This window comes from Bombus pyrosoma, linkage group LG16 (genome assembly GCF_014825855.1).
Source record: "Bombus pyrosoma isolate SC7728 linkage group LG16, ASM1482585v1, whole genome shotgun sequence".
Lineage (NCBI taxonomy): Eukaryota > Metazoa > Arthropoda > Insecta > Hymenoptera > Apidae > Bombus > Bombus pyrosoma.
The window spans coordinates 1,928,644-1,952,184 of NC_057785.1; the positions used below are offsets into that span (position 1 = coordinate 1,928,644).

The following is a 23,541-nucleotide window of genomic DNA, read 5'->3' on the forward strand; positions in this document are numbered from 1 at the left end:
TTACGCTTTTTGTTGTTTTTTGGTATCATCCAGTTTTCATCCTGATAATATTTTTCATTATCTTGACTGTACTCCTCCTGTCTTCGCTGCTCCTTCATTTCTTCTATGTCCATACTTTGATTAATGTTAACTTGTTGTTGTTGCTTTAGGGCTGGTAAATCTACCGACCTACTTATATAATATCTTTCACCTTTTGTTGTAATTTTAATTGCTGGTATCTGTTGCTGCATTGTTGGGCTTCTCCTCACTATCACTAATCGCTAATTTTACTTAGCACTAAGGAAATTCACAGATCACTACCCCGGAGCACACGTTTGTTTACTTCGGTTGCCCGGCCAGAACTGATGTGGTTAATGATGACGACCGGTTTTGTTTTTGTTTCTACTGAAGACAGCGAGCAGTAATTCGGATTAATTTAGGCCAGGATGAAAATCTGTCTAAGAGACTGTGGTTGACATGAGTTGTGGCTAGACAAATTTTAGCAAAATACTTGCAGGATTAAAGATTCCTGCAAACTATTAAGATTCGCTTTATGGTGAGGCCTTAGGTTTATTGAGGGTCTGTCTAATGGAACTTGGGCCTCGACGGTCAGACAATGAAGGACGTCGCACGGACCATCTCACGCGACGTAAGACTCTGAAGGAAACTCACTCGCTTTCGCCATCAAAAGGAAAGAAGGGATACTGCATTGCCTCTTGAAGATCTTCGACTTTTGATTCGGATCTTGGGGTGGATTCTTTTGATTTTTCTTTTGGAATTTCTGCTAGACCTTTCTTCGTATCTTCCCCCAATTTATCGGCGTTGTTAAGAATATCTTTTTCGTATGGGACCTCCTGCGATTCATGCAACGCTAATTTAAGCTTACTTTCCATCAATTTTTCAATCGATACTCTACTCTTTCGACCGAAATACGTGAGAATGCCTATTCTTGGTTCTGACGTTTGTTTCTGAAATTAAAGTATACAGGATCGAGGCATTCGCAACAAGCGCATAATCGGCGTGAGTTCTTGTAAAAAGAAGATTCTCTTACTGGCCTGTAGGAGTTTACTTCGTATTCTTCGTCGTCGGTGAAACTGTCAGACGTTTTGGAAGCTCGAGATACTCTTTTATCGATGCTCAGTGACCATTGAAAATCGACGACCGGGTTTCTTATATACATGTGTGTAGTCAGCAAATTGTTTTCGGATGTAGCATGAACAATTACAGGGCAGACAGCCATTCCATCGCTGTCAAAGAATTCAACGATCACGCGCAACGAAACAGACACCTCGCTTTTGAAAACCATCTTCACCTCCAATTCTGAGTATCTGGTAAAAGACAGTTTACGATAAATATTATTTCCATATTGTGTCTAACTTTAAAAAGACATATATATACTTCTTATTTAATTATTTCAATGATACTTTTCAAAATGTTATTAGTATCTCTCTTACAGATTTTTATGCATTTATGAGAAATTACCTAAAAATTGCAAATATACAAAATGCATGTAATACAAAGATACAGAAAATACTATAGTAAAGTATTTATATACATATGTATACATATATAGTATAACTTATAAATATATATGTATAACATGATTATATAGAATTTAATCTGAATTAATTTTTATCCGAATATAAGTTAGTCGGATAAATACTTGTTCATTAGTGTTCATTAGATTCATTCTTTATCTTAATTCGTTATCCGTTATTTCACTAAGATTTTATCCAACACTGGATACGATCAACCGCTTTAAACGTAAAACGTTGAAGCTAAGACATGCAGCCTATAACAAAGTAAAGTACTGGTTGCGATATTTAACGAGCCAAATAGATGTTTACGTAAATTACATTTCGTTATTCACGTTAATAAAAATATGAAGTTGCATAAAAACCCGCAGTCTGCCGATCACAAAATCACAACATTTCCTTTAGTGTTTCAAAGAATTACTTACTCGGAAGCAGGCACGATATTTGTGTCGATAAAATTTATAAGAAGTACGTTTTCCGTATATTTTCCACTGGAATATTCAGGTGGCATAATGTTCGACAAGATAACCACGTCTTTCTCGAAGTGTCGCATATACAATCGAAACTTCTTTTCCAGCGAAGTATTTAACGGCACAGGTACAAAGAATATTTCCGAAAATTCCGCCTTGATAGTGCTGGCAGGATATTCACCGATGAGGCATAATTTATTAAACATCTCACCATTCGATTCATTGCGGATGAATATTGGCGCTTCGACGGAATAACTTCCTTGAGACTTGGGCTGAAACGACAGCGAAAACATACACCTTTCCCCTTTTTGCAACGTACATCGAATGCAGTCCGAGTTAACAGTCGGTTTTTCTCCCGCTGACCATTGAATCGAAAACGGACACGAGGCAATCGAGAAGTTGCTGATGTCTATTTGAACGATCTTCTCCTCCACTGATTCGCGATTTTCTATGCAAAATTCGTCTGACACCTTTAGAATCGAAATTTTATATATAACGAATAGAACGATCGCGATTATTTTTTATCCTTGTTGTTTCCATAATTGAACGCTTACGTTGTTCGTTAGGATGTTGAAATGGAACACCAGTTTGTTAAAGAAAATCAAGTGTCCTGCGACTGTACAATCAATCGGCATCGTCACGATGGTAGGAGGCAATTTTTGCAGAATGAGATTAGGTACGCCGATATAATGATTTTTGAATTGTTTCAAATATTCTGAAGGCTTAAACGATCTGTGATTCGTCATTAATGCCGGGCCGAGTACATCGTTGATGATGATTGGGAGATAAAATGCGTAACTAGCCAAGTCGATGGGTTCGAAATGAAGATGAAAATCTTGACTAGTGTTTGGTGCAAGCATAGTGTCCTTATTGCCTGTTAAAAATGTAGAGAACTTGCCTGAGTGAAATTTTTATTAAATATCACACTACTACGTATATCAAACTAATTAAAATTGATCTATAATTAATTATGCTAAATCGTGTTCGTCGTATATCCGATATTTTATTTGAGAAAATATTTACATTTCAATATACGTATTAAACTAACTTGGATCAATTTTAAGATCTTTTTTTAGAGTTTCTTTTTCTAGATAACTGTAATAGCATACCAATTGATTATTAATAAATTCAAATTTAAACATACCTATTCCTGGATCTTGCCTCTGCGAGGATAATGAAATACGAAATTCTGGATACTCATTTAGTAGAAATCTCAATTTTAACATAGTATTTCCAATATTTGATGCGGTGATTAAGCAATGTTGATACGCGGATGCACTTATTCGCCGTAAGTTAATGGAGTTCGGGTGCAATTTTAATTGCGGGAACGTTACGTTGCCTGTGATTTTAAACTGAACGTTTACATGCTTCTGTATCGTTACACGAATCACCAGAGTAAAATGAAAGCATAAGCTAAATGTCAAATAAATCTGCAATGTACAAAATAAGATTTCTTATTATCTCAGTTATATAAAAATTGTCATGACAGATAAAAGGAGCCTGCGAAGGGTGATAGAGAGAAAGGGAGAGAAATCTTGCGAAGGTCTAGTTATCGAAAGCCAGAAGGAAAAAAGAAAATATAAAGAAAATATAGAAGAAAGAATATGAAATAATATAATTTATTTAGATAAGATAATAGATAAAGTATAACAGAATATTATTACGGAAGATAATGATAAGTAAACATGATATAAACCTAAACTGAAAGGCAAAAGGATTACTATAAATTAAAAAAAGAAAGTAAAAGAAATCTATAGCGCTATCAGGAAATAAAAATTATAATGGTATTAGGAAAATTCAGAAAGGACAACATTATCCTTAATTAGTATTAGAAAGTAAATAACAGAAGAGAAATACGTGTCGAATATTTTCGACTGCACTATGAATCTGCAAAGTTTTCTCAAAATCGGCTACACTTGGGGATAATCGTAATGCTCCCTGTAAGCTTATAATAATTTAAATTGTTATGAATTCTTAATATCATTTACAATCGATTGAAATACGATACCATTTGAGCGTTAAAATAAACCGTAAAGTTTTTACATATTTACCTCGAAGATGGCAACTCCACGAGGTGCCAATACTCCGTGAAGAGGACTAACAGTGCATCCATGAATCAAAGACGAAGTATCAACTTCGAATTCAATTTCGATGTATTCAAAATTCCTCAAAACGGCGACCGTTTTTGTCGGTAGGTTTAATGGAATGTCACCGACATTTATGAGGTCTTTGATGAAGTTAACTTTGGGCGTCTGTACTGGCATGCTCACACGTACAGTACTGTAACTGCTGTTTTCACATTTTATTATCAATTCGGTAGAACTGAACTTTGTAAAATCGGGCTTGTAGTATATATAACTGAACAACGAAGCATTTCCACGGACTGCACCCGATATTGGTTCAACGAAGAAGCAACACGTTGCGGGTACTTCCCATCTGATCGAAAATGGCAGAATTTCAATGATTTTGCGTCTGTTTTGATTATCACTATAGGAATTGTTCATTCATATATAAATTAACGTATGCGATAATGTCATACAATCTAATTCACTTTCCCTGGCCAACAAAATCATTTTATTTTACTCAGACAAATCACTCACCGGAAGCTCGTTTTCGCGTCCAACTTATTCCTAATCTGAACAGTACAATCCATCGGCCGATAGATTTCTTCCTTGACCAAATCTTCGCCAAGCATTACTTCACGACAGTCCAATGATAACTGTTTTTCAACAATATTAGCAGTGACACCAAGCTCGAACGAATGATTATTGTTGATAACGTAATCAATGTAACCATTGAATTTGCCGATATGATGCGCTCGAAATTCAACTAATCGCGTGGCGTGCAGACCAGGTGGCAAAATAATTAGATTCCCCTTCGGGAAATGAATGCAGTTGGAGGACAAGCTCGTGAGGCGAATCATGACTGGAAAGTCGTTCAAATTTTCGACGATCAGCTGTTGGTAATTGCGACTTCTTGGGACAACCTATGGCAGTGTTGTACGATTTCTATTTTTGTTATACGTGTGATAACGTAAGGGAGATATTGGAACACGGTTAGAAGTGACATATGGGAAGGGAATAGCAGAAGCGATGACAAGAGAGAAAAAATGGGAGGAGGAACCAGAAATCAGAAAATTGTGAGATCAAAGAACGGAGGAAAGTCTAGTTAAGGGTACAAATACCCATGTATAGTACATGTATAGTGATTAAGGACATAAACTATACAAAGATTAATAAATTTAGACTGGGACCACACGGGCGTTGAAATGATGCCCGTTGTATTACGTCCGTTGTAAAAATGTAGGAAAATATTGACAACAGAGGATATAAAACTCCAATGACTTTGACTTTGACGTAAGTTGTCAAGGACACTCTCCTGAGTAAGCTTCAGGAGATTTTAGCCGCCGGTGGGTATTCCTTAAAAAGTTATTAACAAAAGTACATTACATTAAGTTTCATTTTAAAGAAGCCCAGTATCAATTCCACGCGCAAGGGATCTAAAGAGGGTTCGATTTTTGTCCAAAAAACTTTGTAACAGACGCCGCGTTTCAACGCTCGGTGGATCCAGTCTAAGGAAATAGATTCAAGAGATAAGGAAAATAAAAAGAAATGTGAACCGGAAGCCATCCTAAGCCGAAAAGTAAGCATTATGAACAATACTAAAGTAAATAATACATGTAATAATGTTAGAAACATTTTGAAGTGTCATGTTAATATAACGATTTTTTTTTAGTTTGAATATAAAAGATATGAACAAATACAAGTATAAAAAAATTTAATCAAGTACTTACCATTCCAAAAGCGAATAAGGTAGGATACATGCGTACGTTGTATATTTGCAAAGGAGAAAGAGGTATTAGAACTTCGGTACTAGCAGTTAGAGTCGATAACATTTTGCCCGAAGATGCGAGGCACTTCACTGTTCCCGATACATCTTTATGTTTCCACTTAGGAATATGAGCAACCTTTTGTATAATTTCTTCGTCGTCCTTGCATTTTATTTCAATGATCCCTTTCTTCAGCTTTATCATTCTCGGTTTTATCTAAAGATAAAATACAACACAATACTAAATCGTTAGGTGAAAAATAAAGTATATGAACAAGTATATAGAGTACTTAGTAAAAGATTGTAAAAAATGGTCTATACTATAGCATAGTCCATACCAACAAATCTTTAATATCGGTTTACTCAGAAACGAAACTTCGTACAAAAAAATGTCCCGGTATATTTTCAACTCACTTTTTCACAATATACATATATCGATTCTTAACACAGCTTACTGAAAGAGGTTGTATCGATGGTGTCTTTCTATTATCTGTTAGGGGCTTCCATGTACCTGTAGAGGAATAATAATTTTGTAGTCGTCTATTTTCATCTTTGATCTTTTAATCTCTAGTAAGTGCAAATTCCGAGAAGATTAAGAGCATTATAAAAATAGCACGTATTAATTACCTTTACAATAGTCATCGAAAATATTTCGCCCCCGTGATAAACATGATCGTTTCACGGTGGTCAGCAGTTTCACGTTCACCCTACATTGTACAGCATACCTTCCTACTTTTATCTTCGTTTGACGTCTAGTTTTCGTTGATTCGCACGAGTCGGCTGCGGTGTCGAAGTAAACTTCGAATGACGAATTAACTGCAATAAAAGAAGTAAATTTTTGGAAAATGTTCGTTTCAATTTTCCCGAGTGCTTCTAAACGCGCGAACGAAATGGAGCTTATATAAAAATTTAATGAATATTTTATCATAGCTCTCTTATTTATTATATTTCATATACTTTTGCGTATTATGCACATTCTGTACATTTCTGCGCGTTTAAATTTCCTATAAACGCATAAAGGTCCGCGATCTTAACGATTACATACCATTCTCCTTTCCTCGAACTTTCAACAGGACTTCTATAGATCCTCCCGGTTTCAGCATTATAGTTTCTGGATAGCAACGAGCTGATGCGTTACGCACATAGCTACAGAGTAATGTTGCGAATTTTAATGGATTCGATATACGAAGTACACGCTGTGAGTCCTCGCCGACATAAAGTTCACCGAAATAGAGAATATCTGGTTCGAAGCATAGACGCGCCGCTTCCATTTCGCCATGGAGACAGAGTCTTACGGTATCGTTCAGACCAGATTCTATACTGGTTTCAGTCAACGTGGACGAAGAGTAGTCGTTCATTATTGGTACATCTATTGTTGGCATTTATAATATTATTAAATATGAAATATATCATTGAAAAAAGATTTCTTTCATGTTACGAATACAGTCCTGCAATGTTCACTTTGTTATTTCATTATTTGTGGTTCGTTGGGTCTCGATCGTGTTTTTAATAGCGCTATAAAATAATAAAATAAACTTTAGATCTTTGTCTTTCACATTGTGAATCATTAGATGACATATCTCTCATTCTTCAAGTTTCGATCATGCTTTTAATAGAGACAAAATTTATTTTGTTATTATTTAACGTCGTTTATATAGTATTATTCTTGATGGGAAATATATCATGTGGGAAGATTATAAATTCATTATAATCACAAAGTGTTGAATGTAACTTGGACCGTAATGCATTTATATTTTTTAGATATTTAAGTTTCAACAGAAATAGACTTTTATAATGTAAATTACAGAGTGTCTCAGCTAAACGAAATCACTTAAATATTTGTCTTATTAACGATCTTATGAAAAAACTTCTCGACACGAGGAAAAACTATTTCAAGAGGCAAATGCAATGACGAAAAGAATTTTTCCTGATGTTCATTTTTTTAAGCAGATTTCAAGAACACCGGTATGTTTCTAAATGGCATCCTGTATTTTGTTATTCATCGATTGATGCGTTTTTTTACTCTTTATACACGAGTATTAAGGCATTAGTAGTGTTTATGCATATGGAATACTAACGTTTCTGATGATTAGTAGTTTGTAACGTCTCAGTTAGAGCGTCTCGTATACTGTCATTGGCTCCTGCAGTTTTTCACAATAAAATTTGTTATTTCATCTTCGTTAAAGTAAACAAGGAACATGTGGAAAATATATGAAATACAATGTACTCAAAATGTGTTTAGTCTCGGTGACGTGTACTCTGACGATTCTTATGAAAGCCATGAGATCCTTCTCTTGTGTGTTCGATTTCTCTTCTACCGTCTCTCGCCAATGCATTAAACCGTCTATTGGTGTAAACCTAAAATTACATCTTTTTTTAATAACTAATTTCGTATTATTTTTTATGTTGTTCATTATCTTTATGATTATATAGCGTGTGTTTGTTTATTTTCATAGTTATTTTATTTTAAAGAGGATTTCTTATATTCTTTCCAATTCCGTTTGTAACAAATATAAACAAGTGTAAAAAAGTTCAAATAAACGCGAGATGAGTAATTACTAGAAATATTTATATTGAAAATTTAAAATACATGTTGAATTTATTAATACATTGAAATTTCTTTTTCTTTATCGTAGATATTTTAAATTCAAAATTGTTTTCAATTGTTTGTTGAGAATATAACGTACCCTACTTCAAAAATAATACCCTCGAATGGCCCAATACGACCTTGAATCGGTCGAATTTCAAAAACTCTGTACACAGGATATTTTTTGCGGTTAATGTCCTACGAAGAGCACACTCGTTATAATTTCCTGCGCGCAAGTCTCCATCTTTCGTTAGTTGCAATTGAAATTAATTACCCGAATGCATATAAGTTCGTTGTCGATTTCGCCCAGCACCACATAACTAGCTACTTGAGAAGAAATATTTCGTACAACAAACGAATCGTACTTTCGAGTATTTACGACGGTTTGCGAAAAATCGATTAGAGTGAAATCTCCAGTTGTATTCGGATGATAAATTACAAGTTTTGGTACGATTACCTTGACGTTAAAAGGGATGCGTATATTCGGAACCGATTTGATCCTGGAAGAAAAAGAACACTTTTTATTATTAATTGTTATTGATTTATTAATTGCTTATTAATTGTTTATTAATTGTTTAATCACCCTGTGGTGGCACACTCAATTAGTACAAGTTATAGCACTGGGACTAGTAGAAGATAGAAAAGAATTTTGTAAATAAACAAAATAGTAGTTTTTGTAGTCTCAGTGTATATCTGAATTAATATAGGTAAGAAAATTTACCAGAATTCACTGAAAAATGATCCTTCGTTCATGCCAATTAATTCAACAGTCACCTGAACCGGCTTGTTTGGTTTAACGATTCCACGCATGGGATGAACTGTGATTTCTAAATCATTTGTACCAAGATCAATCGAAAATCTGTTAATTTCATGTTAATAAACATAACTTGCACGGACCAGCAATACACAAGTAAGTACATACATTAACAGTAAGATATTTGAAAGCAGTGTGATCATTGAAAAATAGATTGCGAGGAAAATAAAGGAAATACATACGCGTTTCATTTTAATCAATCCACGAAAATATGCAAAAATTGCACAAAAATTGTACAATTGCAAAAAAATGTACAAAAATTGTACAGTTACATTAAAAAAAAAAAAAAGACAGAGATCAGCTTGAGATTTCAAAATCGTCTTCGCCTAGACAAATTTGGTGATCATCATAAGACATCCACCTTAAAACAAGTTTTATTTGAAATACGTTTTCGAATAATATCTAGTTTAGGATAGTGGTTCCTAACCTTTTGTTTATCACGGAACCACTTTAAATAATTTTTTGTTATTACGGAACCTTAAGAACCTTAATTCAAAATTTAAATCCTTAATGTACCAAATATGTATATTTAAAACATTCATCAGCTGCTCGTCAACAACCTTTTTGGAAAGAAGAGATCCGTTATAAATAGATACACATCAAAATACCTTTTATTTGAATAATAGAATAATAACTTGCGTGTGTGAGGACACGGACAACGGATTAAAAACTACTGGTTTAGAAAATATTTGCGTGGATCAGTTAAAATGAAACACTCTGTATACATACAATACCTGGTACTTTTGCCGCCTTCGTTCCTCAGGGTAATTATTTTAATACCAGAAGAGTAACCAATATCGACGATTCCAAAGTCAATTGATTTCGGTTCGATACTAATACCTTCGACTAATAATTTACAAATAACGCGATAATCAAGAATCTTCCCATTAATCTCAATTGGTATTACTGCACGCAATAGAGACGGTCGCTTAAAAGAATACGTTACTACCGTGTGTATACTTAATCCTGGATTTAACAATATCCCTTTATCCAAACTTTCCACTTGAAACGACTAAAAAATAATTTAATACATGGACGAAAATATCTCATTAATCAACGTATTATTATAATATTTGTTTTTAGGATATTAACCTTCAAAATCATAAAAATTGTTAACTTCTAAAAAGCATGTATCGTATGATAAATAACATTTGATTTCCAATTAAAAAATTTAATTTAGTTTCAACGTACTATTGACTTGGTTTGATGGATTTTAATAAAAGCCGATTTTTTTCCGATATTCTTAATAGTGATACGCTGATGACACGTAATTCCTTCGCTAGCTTCTTTAAATTCCATAAAACTAGGATATATATAAACGTCATCGTGTTTAGCGGTTGCTGATTGGTCATACGAACGTGGAACTTGTTGAATCTCGATACCTTCTTTCATGAGCACAATAGAACTGCTGGACTGAAAAAGATTTAAAGTTCATAATTCATAATCACCAATTTGCATTTGAAAATGAAACTGAAAATCACAGGTACAGAAAGTGATAAATCACGTCATCCTGGATTTATAGAAGAGTAACTTCAATTCAATATATTACCAAGCAATTCTACAGCAAAATTATTCTTTCATATGATTTTCGGATTAAATATGTATTTTTGTCACTATCTTGAAGATTTAAAGAATATTAGTGATAGTAATTATAAGACTGAGGATTCTTGTACAAATGCATATTTTTATAGAAGAAAACATAATTTTAAATAATATAGCTTTAATCTTAAATTTAATGAACGTGATTAAAAAATAAAATCTCGATAGAAAATTGTTTTATCCGTCAAGTATTATTACAGAAAGCATTATATGCATAAAAATTCTAGTAATTATATGCAGAATAATGTTAAATAAATCAGACTAACGTTATTAATAATTTTATTAATAATTTTTTTCTAAGCATTCTGGATTTATCTTCGAATATATTTATCATTTCATTTCATGAGTTGAGTCCTGTAAGTGAGCTACCTAAACTTACCACGCAAAGAGACCTATAACTGTTACTGCATTTTACATTTGTCTCTATTGGTTTCGAATAAAATGAGGAAATAATATTTTTGTGTAAATCCAACATCTTCTTATACCAATTTAGCATACAAGATGGTAAGATTTTAATACAATGTTCTTATAAAATTATAACGATTCAAAACATCAAAACTTCTTTTTTCTGATTTTTAAATTATGTCATTGTTGTAGCAAATTAGCGATATGTGCGCGCTAATTTGTAAAATTTACACAAAAAAAACAAAGTTAAGCATATTTCACTTACAACAGTACGTGCTCTTCCGATCACTGACCGAGTATCAAAGGCCATTTTATAATCCATAAAGATGAATAAATGAAAAGAGAAATATTAACCTAATCCTATCTTCTTCGACAACAGAATGGAAATATAATCAAAGGCTTCTTTTGTTTGATAATTTTGTAACGTATGTATGTATTAACTTATTTGCGTGAAGCAAAAAAAATGAATTGGTTTATGTACATAATATATTTTATTCAACACATTTAATATAAGTAAAACTTGTTTCATCCAATTAACGTTTATAATATAAATGGAATTTACGAAAATCAATTAATTGTATTATTTTATATTATATATGTCATTAATCCATTATACATAATTAGGAAGGTCAACATATATCTTTTGATTTTCATTAACTAATTTTAGTTTGTATCTTTAACATATCTAGGAAAAAATGAAAAGTAAAGGAATGTTAGAAGAGAAATGCTAAAAAATAAGAAGAACCAAATATTTAAGTATCTGACATGATTTATTTGACATATACAACTATTAATACAGATGTGTCATGCTGATGATACTTTATTTATATTTAATCAACATCATTTGTCCGGCTCATACAATACAACGTACTAAATAGAAATGGTAGGAAAAGAAAAATTGTAACTAGCATTGAGAAAAAGAACACTTTGTACGTGGCTGATTATTATGCGGCTAGTTCGTAAATGGTATGCGAGGCGATTTACGACAATACATATTTTAATTATTTTTCTACTTATCAATAAGCAAGCAAAATATAAAGCATACATAGATCACATAAAATAACCGAATCCAAATGTACGTTTTATAGCGTCCCAGTAATACCTTTCCCAATTTTCTTTTGTAGATTCTTCCTCACTGCAAATAATTGATTAGTTTTACATAATCATTAATGTCTTTTACAATGTATTTGAGGAGCTTATAACATTAGGTTCTTATAAAATTTGTATAATGTATTTGTATAATGTAAACAACTATAATCTTTGATTGTTCTGTTTAATTTTTCTTTTAGCACAGGACTCAATTATTTTTAGTTACGATAGTTTTTGTGACACTATAAATTTTTCTTACCTAATTGGTACTCCTACTTGTGTCAAACTAACTTCAGTATGGTCATTCTTTTCACAGATATCAATAGTAACATCACTATAATGACCATCAGGCCATTGTTTGCAACGCCACTTTTGAACGATTTTCGCAGGTGTTATGTCCGTAAAATCACCATGTATGTTACCACCAAATAATTCAAATTTGCCTCCCTTCTTCGGTTCAAGTTTTACCGGTCCCTTTGTAAATGCCTGAACCATCTGAAAAGAAATATTGTATTACAAATTATCAAATTAAACCAAAGACAATGAAATTTTAAGAACTTATCTCAAAGGTAGTATATACAATCAATCCGTACAATATTAACAGAATAGTAACAATAACAATGTCAACAAACATAGCAAAGAATAAAATAATTCCATAAATAGATTGGAAGAAAACATGACTATATAGGCTTTTCATCACAAAATCACAATATGTAAACTAATAGTATTAAACTATTTTCTTTGCTTACATTGCTTCAATGTAAATTTATGATGTTAAATCCATATCTTTTTATTTAATAAAATATAAATCATTACATTTGAAAAAATTGATCTATCTTAAATTCGTTTTTAAAATGAGATATAAGGAGCAATTTTATTTCTTTATTATTTACCAATATTTTAAAAATATCACACTATATGTGTATAATAAATCTTATAGCAAAGGCCCACTCTCCAAAAAAAAAAAAAAAAATATGCTATAAAGCTACTTCTATAAAAGTTATATAAAACTAATATTTTAAATAACTATTTAAAAGCATACGTACCACACATTAATGTAATTGAAAGTATGAATTTTAGTATTGATTGCATCCTGTGCATTTAAAATTATCTTATACCAGTAATGTTACTTAAAGAACACCTACCACAATTGATTTGAAATTAGAATACTATCAAAACTGGATAAAAAAAGAACAAAGACAAGACAAGTTTGCTATTTAGTAGTCTAATATCTCTCATTAAATGAATCCTAATTTAAAACTCAATCCAACTTTTATTTAATACATTTAAAGTGAGATAAAGGCAGTACAACTTAAAGATAAACAAATAAATGTTTCTTCTGTGCACTAACCTTTTATCAAAATTTGTCTTCAGTATTAGCACTCTGTATTAAATTTCATAGCAATAGCTGAATCATTGTCTTGTCCCATCAGGAAACAAACAATTTTGAGACTAGATCAGCCTATAAAACAACATTTCGTTTCAGCACTCCAGAATTTCATTACTCCACCTACACCAGAATAAGCATATTGACTGTATCATAAAAAGTATTCTTTTACATGAAGATATAGAACATTTAATTACAAATATCATACATAAGATACGAGTCATTTTCACAGAAAAACTATTTTCAGAAACATACCCAAAGCAATACTATAACTGGTATAAACGACAAATAGATAAATGCATAAGATAGATATCATAGATGTTTTAAATAAATATTTATGAATGTTATTATCATTTCATGTAGAAAATTGAAATCTTTTGTTCACATCCTAGACATTCAATAATAATATCCTAGCAATTGTATGAAAAATCATAATGAACGATATTGAATGAAAAACGTTTTGATCATTTTTTACAATCTCACATAGAATAGCTTATAGACATCCTAGATGTGTATATGATATAAAGAAATATAAACTAATTAACCTGACCTTTTAAATTAAGATTGCAGTAATAATAGGAAATATAATTTCCATCTCTATTTCTGATGGAAAAGATTCTCATAGATTTGAGTCACCTACAAATAGATTAATAATCTTGACAATAGAAGTTTTTATAAACCTAATAATAAAACCTCAAAGTCAATAATTAAAGAACAGAGTGGGCTTTTACTAAATATGTTACATTTACTCATTTGTTATAAGTATGTAATATTTTTAATTAACTTAATCTTAGATAAAATGATATGAAACAAAATTCTTCAAAAATACATAATTGTGTACAAGTGTAAACAATTATATATTTTCCACGTACAATTGAATATTGATTATCTATAAAATTCTATTCTATGAAAAAAATAATGGATACAATAAGATAACAAAAGATAGTAATAGGATTACAATATGAGAAATAATGCAGTAAATAAAATTGTTAGTGTGATAAACACGGAATGTTTAAATAATCATCAACGTTTTTCTTGTTTTAAGATTTTTGTAGATCTTAACTCAATTATTAAGTATTTTTAGAAAACGTACATTTATTAGATATTTTGTTGTTAGTGATCTCAGTGGACTTACCTCTATTGTCGTAAACACGTTGTAAAATTCTTCGGCCCTACATTGAAACTTCTGTTGTTGTTTAATTGTTGTTGTCGAAATTTTACATCCTAATTCTTTTTTATTATTCGATGAAACTACACTAGAATTCATTTGCATCTGTAACAATTAATTAATTTTGTATATATATATATGTCGGAGATGAAAGGATATCGGGGCCTTTCTTTTGGAGTGATTAGGAAAATCTCCAATACCCTAGCCCGGATTTTTATTGTAGCTACCCTTAAGCAATAAAAATAGGAAATAGTTGTAAGACGCTAATCCGATTATGTGTACTCAGGGTTTATGACGATGGGCTTGGGCTCGAGGTGACATAATGAGTCGCCGAACGTAGCCGCGGTCACGGGACGGACATGTAACAACAGAGGTATGGAATAATTATGCAGCTCTCCTTAAAAACAAAGATTGACTCAAGAGGCGGGGAAAAGACTATATAAGGGCAGTTCCATTTGTACGGGGAGTTAGTTAGTTAGTTATCGAGAAAGTTATGGAGTTAGTTATTGAGAGAGTCATTACGACTTGTACGTCGAGTCACACCAGGATCGTGTATCATATCGGATTCGTCTTCCCGTGGCCGTGGATTCGTATCGAACCTAAGTTCATTGTCATCGATCTCTCGTTTGTCCGATTGCCATCATTACCTGTAACCTCTTGTAATCATCACCTCGGAACTAATAACGATCAGCGAGAATACATAACCACGATGGTCAATTCGAGTGAAGGTTCATCAGACGCCCATACTTCAAAGCTTTCTCCGACATATATATATGTCGAAGATGGAAGGACACTGGAGCCTCCCCTTTGGAACTTTGGAAAAATCCCGTAATATTGTAATCTAGATTCTACCATAACTGTAATTAAACAATTGTCATTCAATCCGATTGTATTTATTCGAGACCTGTGATAGTGAGCTCGGGCTCGAGACGACAACCAGTCGCCGAGCGTAGCCGCGGTCAAGGGATAAACGTTTATCTAACAAAGGCATAGAGTAACCGTATAGCTCTCCTTGAAACAATATAGCAGCGGCACGCGACAGTAAACACTCCAACGGATTCTGTCCCGTGGATCGCTACACAAAGACCACATTCTTTGGACAAGATGATGGCCAGATGTCGATATATCTTCATAGTATATTTCCGGCTAGCCTAAAAACCCGCTATAAATCTTAGAATTTATTTAGCTGAGGTTCTTCAAACTGACGAATAGTCTTAGTCCTAGCAGCTTCTAAATCTGTCACCTACTGTGGGAAGATACGAGAAATCTTCTTTTCTCACGTACGACGCTTTCGCTAGCAACTCTCTCTCTCAAGGGTGGTTAGCATCCTTTTCTAACCACCGATATGGAAATTGACTAATTAACAGCAACGTCAATTTCCCTCACCTTCTGAACGAAGGCATCGCTCCACGAATCCGATGATCTCGTGCTCTTGGACACACCCTATCATATCTTTCCTCTGTGGCATCATCGTGACGGAAAGTCATTCTCTCGTGCGATCTCATCGACGAGAAAGAATAACGTCTTTACGATCAGTGAATACTTCACGTTTTGTTAACGAAGAGTCAGACTTAGATTTTATGAGAACATACATCTATTATCCCGTTGACCGCGGATTCGTTATTGAACCTAGGATCATTGCCACTAGCGTCTCGAATATCTAATTACGACGGTTACTTATCGATAACTATAATAATCATATCTGCACTGGTCAATATCTTCTCTATTGCATGATAACAATGTCTAATCACAACGAAGATTCGTTTCACGCTCCTAACCCCAACCCTAATCATAACGTGAACTCGACATATATATATATAAACGAAATTTCTTTTTGTAGATTAAATATTTTTTAAATTAAATTTGACGTAAAAATATATGTGATATATATATAACGTGAATCAATCCTATACTTACTTTTGCATTGAACCCAGATGTGATATTCATGATATTTTCTTTCACATTATCTTTTTTTGGTAAAATCATACCAGCTGCAAATTCTAATAACAAATAATAGAAAGTTAATTTAGTATAACTAAAAGCATTATATTCAAAAATTTAAAATAATTTCCCAAGTGACAATTCAATACATTTACAAATTATTAAATTCATATTAATATAAAGTTACCTTCTTTTAAAGAGGAAACATATTTTTTCAATTTCTCCCTAATAAATTCTTTTCCTTTCGTATGCAGGAAATGTTTTACTGCTTCACCTTCATCTGTGCTATCTTCTAGAGTAATTTCAATCTATAAAAGAAAGTAATGTTTTTTATTGCTTCAAACGTTTTTATAAAAATTTGTATTAGTAACTAAATTTATAGAAAATATATCTTCAAGAAATATAAATATAAATTTTGTAATTAATATTGGCAACTAAATTATTTATGAATCTAAAGTTAAATATAACTATATTTTCTTTCTCTCTTTGTTAAATACTTTTATATAGATACTTACATCTACTTCAGAAATATCATTTTCCTCAGAAAGATTTGGAATGTTTATTTTACCCCCAATCTTCTTATCAGATTTTTTGTTGGATACCCACTTCAATACAATATTCCATTCATAGAAGAAAATTAATTTACCTTTTCGATTATTTGCCATTGCCTCACCTTCACACTTTTCTATTTCATTTACTATACAGGAAACTAAAAATTATACTCATTAGGTTTATATTGTATGTGAAATTTTAAATTATTATACAAATCATTCTTTTGTTATTGTTACAAAAAAGAAAAATGCAAACCATTATCTCCTTCCATCTTCATATTAATAAATAATTCCTTTATTTTTTCTTGGGACCAAGCACAGGCATTTTTCTCCGTCCTTAAAAAAATCGAAATACCATAAATTTTGTATGTTGTATCCATATAAGTTTTTTATTTCTTTCTGTATTTTATGTACTTATATATGTATATGTATCTTATTTTAATATGTACTTTTGTATACAAATTGTAATTCATATAAGTTATTTCTCTTTTATAATTATAAGTACTTATTTCACAGATTATATATAATTATTAATATCAAGGAAATTTGACATTGCAATCTAGAATATATTTGAAGAAGATGAATAGAATTACACATTTGTAATGCTTGTAAATAAATATATCTTCAAATAAGAATTCTTTCTCTTAACTTCACTTACTAAATCCATATTTATTGAAAAAAATTAAGTATTTGGATCTTCAATTGCAGGTAAACTTTTATAAATGAATACATCATTTAAAAATTTATACTTTATTCACATTATATTGTTTTCTAATGATAAGAACATTATGATTCATAAATACTAGTAAAGTCTGCTGTGCTAGGTATTGTAAAAGTGAACAAAAAGACAGATCATGGATCAACTATAATATATATTTAAAACAATCTTTGGTACAAAATTTTATAAATAATAAACAAATAAATATAAACAATAAACAAAATATAAAGAAAAATATGTAATATTGTACATCAAATACAATAATATTTAGAAAATTAAATTAGTATAAGAAGATTATTAGGTTCCACTTACATACATAACAATAAAATTATTTATAAGCAATCTTTAAGTTAGATAAAATTTTTGTTAACTTATTATATATATAAAAATATATAATCTAATGTTTATACAATTCTAAAACAAAGTGCATTAAAAGTTTAATCATACCAGTGCCAGTTATTTACATTGGTGGCATCAGGCCTTTCTTCAACGATCCATCTTGGATCTCCTTCACCCCACTTAGCCATTTCTTAGAAACAAAAAGCTCACAATGTAACAATGTCTAAATGTAGTAACAAAAAGAAATAGTTATTCCTGAAACATAAAACATAATTATTTAATAATCGTATCTTAAGGACTATAAAGATTTCAAAAGGTTTAAATAACATGCATACTATATTCATAAGAGGTATCTATGAGTGTTTAATTACTTTACATTAACAAATGCAGTTAAATTGTTTGTATTATAATAAATAATATTTAATAACATTATCAATTATAGTAAAAAGATAGTGTAAGAGAATTGACTGAGGAATGACAACTAATGTTAACAAAAATTTAATTCTACTCCTTTCTTAAATATTTTAACTGTATCAATTACAAAAGGAAAAAATTAAGAGTCATTATGAACATTGAAATGTAATAAGGTATATTATTAGTACTGACTACAGGAATTAAAATGTAGGTTCACAACTATTAAAAAAAATACTTTTATTCATTACTCAAATATTGTAATTATATCAATTATGAATCTACTTAAAAACTGATAATGTCATTAAAATACAATGGAACGAATTATCACTAGCGATTTCAGGTATTACAATATAAGTTAACAACTAATATAAATAGAAAATTAATATTAAAACAAAACTTCATTGCCTGATTAAATATTATAGTCGTATTAATTATGAACAGAATTAAGAATTATTAAGAAAATTAAACTACAACATACTGAAGTAAAAGTTAAACGTTGACAAAACGAATTTAACTTCTTTGTTTCATTTTTTTATATTCAACGAATACAATTTTTCATTACCTTGAAACTGTCAAGCAAAGTGAAACAGTATAAACCAAATAAAAAGATATAATATGGATATAATTAACAGAGAAACAACGGAATTGAGAAAAATACAGTCGACTTTCTGTTTTATGAAAGTTAGCTTGAACAAAGTATGAATGCATGGAGCATAACCTACAATCTACATTCGTCAATTGAACGTTTTCAATAAGAGAAAAATAATTGATAGTTTACGTAACATCATTTATACTTGCCTTACCGAAATTTTAAAAAAAAACCTGTCTCCACTAGAAATTGGGTTCTATTTATTTATAATTTGATTTAATTTTACAACTGTGAATGATTTTAATGTTCAATACATTGTTTCATAAAAAACTAAATTGTTTTTAAAAGGTTCCGAACACGTTAAAAGTCAAAATTCTTTCGAACGAACAAATAATGTGAAAGCCGCAAACTTCCATGCGGAACTCGAAATTACTAAGGAAACAAATGTTGTAGGTTGTAGACTTTGTAGTGGAGGGGATATAGAACCCTTCTAGAAATTTCATGCACGTGTAATCGAATTATTCTAGATAGGAAACTAGATCTGAAAATGTAGTGGATATAGGAATTAAAAGACGGAGTACGAAGTTTCATCTAGATGAAAGGGTCAAGTTAGACCATCAGCAGGAGGAAAGTCGTAGTGAATGTATTGTGATTGGCGGAGTAATCATGACAATAGAAACGTTATTAATGTTATAAAAGGAAATGTATAAAAATAAAGTAAGTTTGAAACTAAACCTGTAAATGAAATTTTATATATGCAATCAATCAATCTTAAGTCTATAGAAAATGCTTTGTAAATAAGGAATTGCACAATGATAAAACGATATATGATCGTTCAAATAAATAATTACAGTAATGGCAGTAAATCTACCACATAAAGCTTCAAATAAAATAGTTAAATCTACTATACTAGATCGCAAATAAAAAATTCACCTAACTACAACAAATATTAATTAATTCATGTACAGTTTTTAATTATCTATATATTTTTAAAGTATATATATAAGGAAGCAAAAAATACATTAAATGAATTTTAAATGTTTGTTTCTTTACTTGTTTTTATTTATAACTATTTATAGTTAGTACTAGCTAGTATCAAAGAGGAAATTTTCTCTTTGCTAGTATTTACATAGTTACGTAAGTTCCTATAATTATAATTTCCAGAAAAATAGAAGTGCATTTTCATTGAAACAATATTCCATAATTTTTGGACGACACGTAGATGGCGCTATACAGATAACGGTTAATTCAAAGCGTTTTGTTTCGTTCTTATATGCTAATTTTTAAGGTTAGGAATTCAAATTCTTAATGTCCTAAGATTGAACGTTAAATATTATAACATTTATATCGAACTCACTTGTGTTAAATTAATTTGAAAATGAGATATTCAAATAAAGTCTGAGATAATAGAGGAAACAAAAATATATAATATAGTAGTTTTAAAATAGGATGCCAATGATACTTTGTATGTGTAGAGATATACTATATAAATATCAATTGTATTAAGTTTGCAAAATGAATATTATATGTGTGATATGCAGTGATCTATTAACACCTTCTGATGATGTTTTTCATACACCTTGTGGACACATTTTTCATTTTACCTGTGTAACTCAATGGTTGGAGAGGTAGGCACATATAATGTTTTTAATTAAAAATGTTGTATGATGGCATTTCCATATAAAATTAACTTCATATTTTATCAAACAATATTTACATTTTCTATACCTAAGAAAATATTCAACTGTTCTCGTAAATATATTTTTCATGCAGATCCAAAACCTGTCCACAATGTAGAGAAAAGACTACATTAAGTAAAATTCATAGATTATATTTTAATTTTTCCAATAACGATACCATTGTGGAGGATAAATGCTCTTTACAAGATAAGGTTGATAAATTAAATTTTCAGCTTATGTTAAAAGAAAAAGATATTAAACATTATACAGAAAAGATTGAAACATTAGAGAAACAGAATAAAGAATTAAAGAAGGAAGTAAGAAAAGTGGAAAGTGAAATAAGTGAAAAATGTAATGTTATTTATGCTCTTAAAGAACAAATTAAGTTATTTAAAGAGCAAAGTTTAGAAGCAGAAAGTAGAAGAAAAGAAATAGAGCAATTGCGAAAGAAAATTGAACATTATAAAAAGTATGTGAAGATATATAACATTTTATTGTATCCAAAAATTATTTAATAAATATACCTTTTGTTTAAGTGTACAAACCATACTTGATGGTACTACAGAAGCTGTAGATGAGATGATCTCAAGGACAACTGAACCTACTACGCTTATTACATACATATCTGTGATGAAAAGGTAGTTAAATATTATTTATTTATATTATATTGTGTATATTTATATTTCTTTCTTAAAAGTTACATGTATAATTTAGAGAGATAACAGTTAGCCAAAATAAAAGAAGAGAATTAAGGTCCAAACTAAGAAGCGTACAACAAGAACTTACTAAAGTTTCTATGGAACGAAATTTCCTGTCTGATGAACATACTAAAAGGAAGTATGTAGCTCTTATAATAATATAAAGAAAATGTTGATAAATTAAAAAATATTTTTATTGTTATACGTTATCTACAGAACACTTGAAAATGAATATCTGGCTTGTCTAAGTGAAAAAATGTCTTTACAAAATAAACTTAGCGAGTTAGAAAAAGATATGTCTTTGACACAAAAGCCAATTAAGTTCAATTCAAAAACAAAGAATATGACAGAGGGTAATTTAAAAAATGATTCTAGAGAAGATAAAATTGAATGTATTAATAATACCATAAATGAGAAAAAGGATGTAACTCAAGAAGAGAAAACTCAATCTGCTATTACAGTAATAAAAATAATTTATGATTTTTGCAATATACTATTGATTGATTTTATTATTAATTCCTAAAAACAATAACTTGTTTCCAGAAAAATGAAACAAGTTCTCCGTATCTTCCAGTGAAATCAGGAGGAGTATTTGCTTTAACACAAATGTCTCAGAGATATACTACATCAAAATTAACTTCCTCGATCTTGGCAAAGAAACCAAGACTCGAGCAAGGAGCCAGTAGAAATGTAAGAATACTCATATTAATTTGCAAATTGACAATCTACCTACTTCTTTTATTTGTAAATATTATTAATTTAGGAAAATAATAGAATTACATTTGATGGTTTTGGAGGGCACTCAAAATATGAGGAGTTCCCTAAACCTTCTGCTATCAAGATAAAAAAAGTTAAGGATATTCCAAAAGTTAAAAAGCCAAAATTTGATACAGACAATCCGAAAATAGATTATTTTCTAGGAAATTAACGTAATCATTGCATATTATTAATGTTTATAAATAGCATTTAAGAAAAAGAAAAAATATTATGTGGCAGATATATTTATTGAAAGAGTGAACATGTTACAAATGTATTATGGAGAAGTATGTATAAAGTTGCATATTTTATTAAATAAATCTGTTAATCAGTTTCATAAAAATATACACATTTTGTACTGATATGTATGTGATTAGTATGTATTTAACAGGTAAAAATTCCTGCATACATAACCTAAAGTACAACTCAAAGAAAAGAAAGAACAAACAAACAAAATTCTATATATTATTATGTGGGTTTAATTATACTGTGTAAAATTCTAAAAGTCGATAGTTTGTTATTAATTTGTTATATCACATTTGAGTTCTTCGTAATCATGTCAGTAAGACGTCGGTATGCGACATCACAAATGTCAAGTCTATTCTATATCTGTATAACAAGATGTGTTGCCATCTATGGAAGACAGAAGAACACAACTTGCAACATGTCAAGATAGATGACAACACATGACTGCCCATAGATCAGACATGTAATACTGTGTGATAAGGCAAGTCCTTTCTGGTTGTATGTCCATTCTGTTGACTTACGTGTCATCTGCGATAATTCCTATGTTCGCCTTAGGAAATCGATATTTTATAATTTTAGATACAAAATTCTATTTAATGTCACGTGCACTCTGCCTTTAATGAATGATTTTGTATACATAATTGAATTCAATTTATCGATAGCTGAATGATATCATGACTACATTATCGGTAGTGAAATGTTCAGCTGGTGACCCTGCTTTAGGCGTATGAGACAAGAAAAAATTGTAA

General features: G+C 30.7%; 4 protein-coding genes across 8 annotated transcripts in view; 1 reads left to right on the top strand and 3 right to left on the bottom strand.

Moving 5' to 3' along the window:
* Positions 1-7,341, bottom strand: part of LOC122576467 (cilia- and flagella-associated protein 47-like) — a 26,707-nt gene extending 19,366 nt beyond the window's left edge. The window contains exons 1-11 of the mRNA XM_043746819.1: positions 6,858-7,341; positions 6,440-6,628; positions 6,268-6,323; positions 5,778-6,029; positions 4,585-4,970; positions 4,036-4,420; positions 3,129-3,414; positions 2,539-2,858; positions 1,940-2,454; positions 1,031-1,307; positions 652-947 (exon numbers count right to left, since the gene is read on the bottom strand). Of these exons, the coding sequence (XP_043602754.1) occupies positions 652-947; positions 1,031-1,307; positions 1,940-2,454; positions 2,539-2,858; positions 3,129-3,414; positions 4,036-4,420; positions 4,585-4,970; positions 5,778-6,029; positions 6,268-6,323; positions 6,440-6,628; positions 6,858-7,194 (3,299 nt within the window). The 5' untranslated portion in view covers positions 7,195-7,341. The remainder of the gene's footprint in view (positions 1-651; positions 948-1,030; positions 1,308-1,939; positions 2,455-2,538; positions 2,859-3,128; positions 3,415-4,035; positions 4,421-4,584; positions 4,971-5,777; positions 6,030-6,267; positions 6,324-6,439; positions 6,629-6,857) is intronic.
* A 544-nt stretch (positions 7,342-7,885) lies between these two features.
* LOC122576464 lies at positions 7,886-10,592 on the bottom strand. 2 transcript variants are annotated; one of them, XM_043746813.1, is made up of 6 exons: positions 10,405-10,592; positions 9,948-10,225; positions 8,674-8,899; positions 8,500-8,597; positions 8,040-8,170; positions 7,886-7,953 (listed from the first exon to the last, which is right to left on the bottom strand). In XM_043746813.1, exons 1-6 carry the CDS (start codon positions 10,510-10,512, stop codon positions 7,886-7,888), a joined length of 909 nt encoding a protein of 302 aa, XP_043602748.1. In that variant the 5' UTR covers positions 10,513-10,592. The 2 variants fall into 2 exon arrangements, with proteins under 2 accessions (XP_043602748.1, XP_043602749.1); XM_043746814.1 differs by having other exon boundaries at positions 10,306-10,508.
* Positions 10,593-11,968: 1,376 nt separating this feature from the next.
* On the bottom strand, positions 11,969-19,881 carry LOC122576471 (activator of 90 kDa heat shock protein ATPase homolog 1). Of its 4 annotated transcripts, none has more exons than XM_043746822.1 (9): positions 19,628-19,881; positions 18,519-18,600; positions 17,610-17,689; positions 17,318-17,511; positions 16,990-17,110; positions 16,779-16,861; positions 14,829-14,966; positions 12,566-12,801; positions 11,969-12,352 (listed from the first exon to the last, which is right to left on the bottom strand). In XM_043746822.1, the coding sequence occupies exons 2-9, from the start codon at positions 18,596-18,598 to the stop codon at positions 12,268-12,270; spliced, it is 1,017 nt and encodes a 338-aa protein (XP_043602757.1). In that variant the 5' UTR covers positions 18,599-18,600; positions 19,628-19,881; the 3' UTR covers positions 11,969-12,267. The 4 variants fall into 4 exon arrangements, with proteins under 4 accessions (XP_043602757.1, XP_043602756.1, XP_043602759.1 ...); XM_043746821.1 differs by having other exon boundaries at positions 18,519-18,665; XM_043746824.1 differs by having other exon boundaries at positions 18,519-18,665; positions 19,623-19,881.
* A 748-nt stretch (positions 19,882-20,629) lies between these two features.
* On the top strand, positions 20,630-22,889 carry LOC122576470 (E3 ubiquitin-protein ligase TRAIP-like). Its single transcript, XM_043746820.1, has 7 exons — positions 20,630-21,041; positions 21,187-21,561; positions 21,629-21,730; positions 21,807-21,929; positions 22,007-22,250; positions 22,334-22,480; positions 22,554-22,889. Exons 1-7 carry the CDS (start codon positions 20,929-20,931, stop codon positions 22,716-22,718), a joined length of 1,269 nt encoding a protein of 422 aa, XP_043602755.1. The 5' UTR covers positions 20,630-20,928; the 3' UTR covers positions 22,719-22,889.
* Positions 22,890-23,541: the final 652 nt, after the last annotated feature.

Excerpts from the sequence above, each read along its gene's own strand:
- LOC122576464 (XM_043746813.1), bottom strand. The coding sequence starts at position 10,512 with ATGGAATTTAAAGAAGCTAGCGAAGGAATTACGTGTCATCAGCGTATC. Across the intron at positions 8,598-8,673 it reads ACGAACTTATATGCATTCGG|GACATTAACCGCAAAAAATA; the intron begins GTAATTAATTTC and ends TGCTCTTCGTAG. Across the intron at positions 8,171-8,499 it reads GGTATTATTTTTGAAGTAGG|GTTTACACCAATAGACGGTT; the intron begins GTACGTTATATT and ends ATGTAATTTTAG.
- LOC122576471 (XM_043746822.1), bottom strand. The coding sequence starts at position 18,598 with ATGGCTAAGTGGGGTGAAGGAGATCCAAGATGGATCGTTGAAGAAAGG. Across the intron at positions 17,111-17,317 it reads ATGATATTTCTGAAGTAGAT|ATTGAAATTACTCTAGAAGA; the intron begins GTAAGTATCTAT and ends TTTCTTTTATAG. Across the intron at positions 12,802-14,828 it reads ACGTGTTTACGACAATAGAG|ATGGTTCAGGCATTTACAAA; the intron begins GTAAGTCCACTG and ends ATTTCTTTTCAG.
- LOC122576470 (XM_043746820.1), top strand. The coding sequence starts at position 20,929 with ATGAATATTATATGTGTGATATGCAGTGATCTATTAACACCTTCTGAT. Across the intron at positions 21,562-21,628 it reads AAAATTGAACATTATAAAAA|TGTACAAACCATACTTGATG; the intron begins GTATGTGAAGAT and ends CTTTTGTTTAAG. Across the intron at positions 21,930-22,006 it reads GATGAACATACTAAAAGGAA|AACACTTGAAAATGAATATC; the intron begins GTATGTAGCTCT and ends CGTTATCTACAG.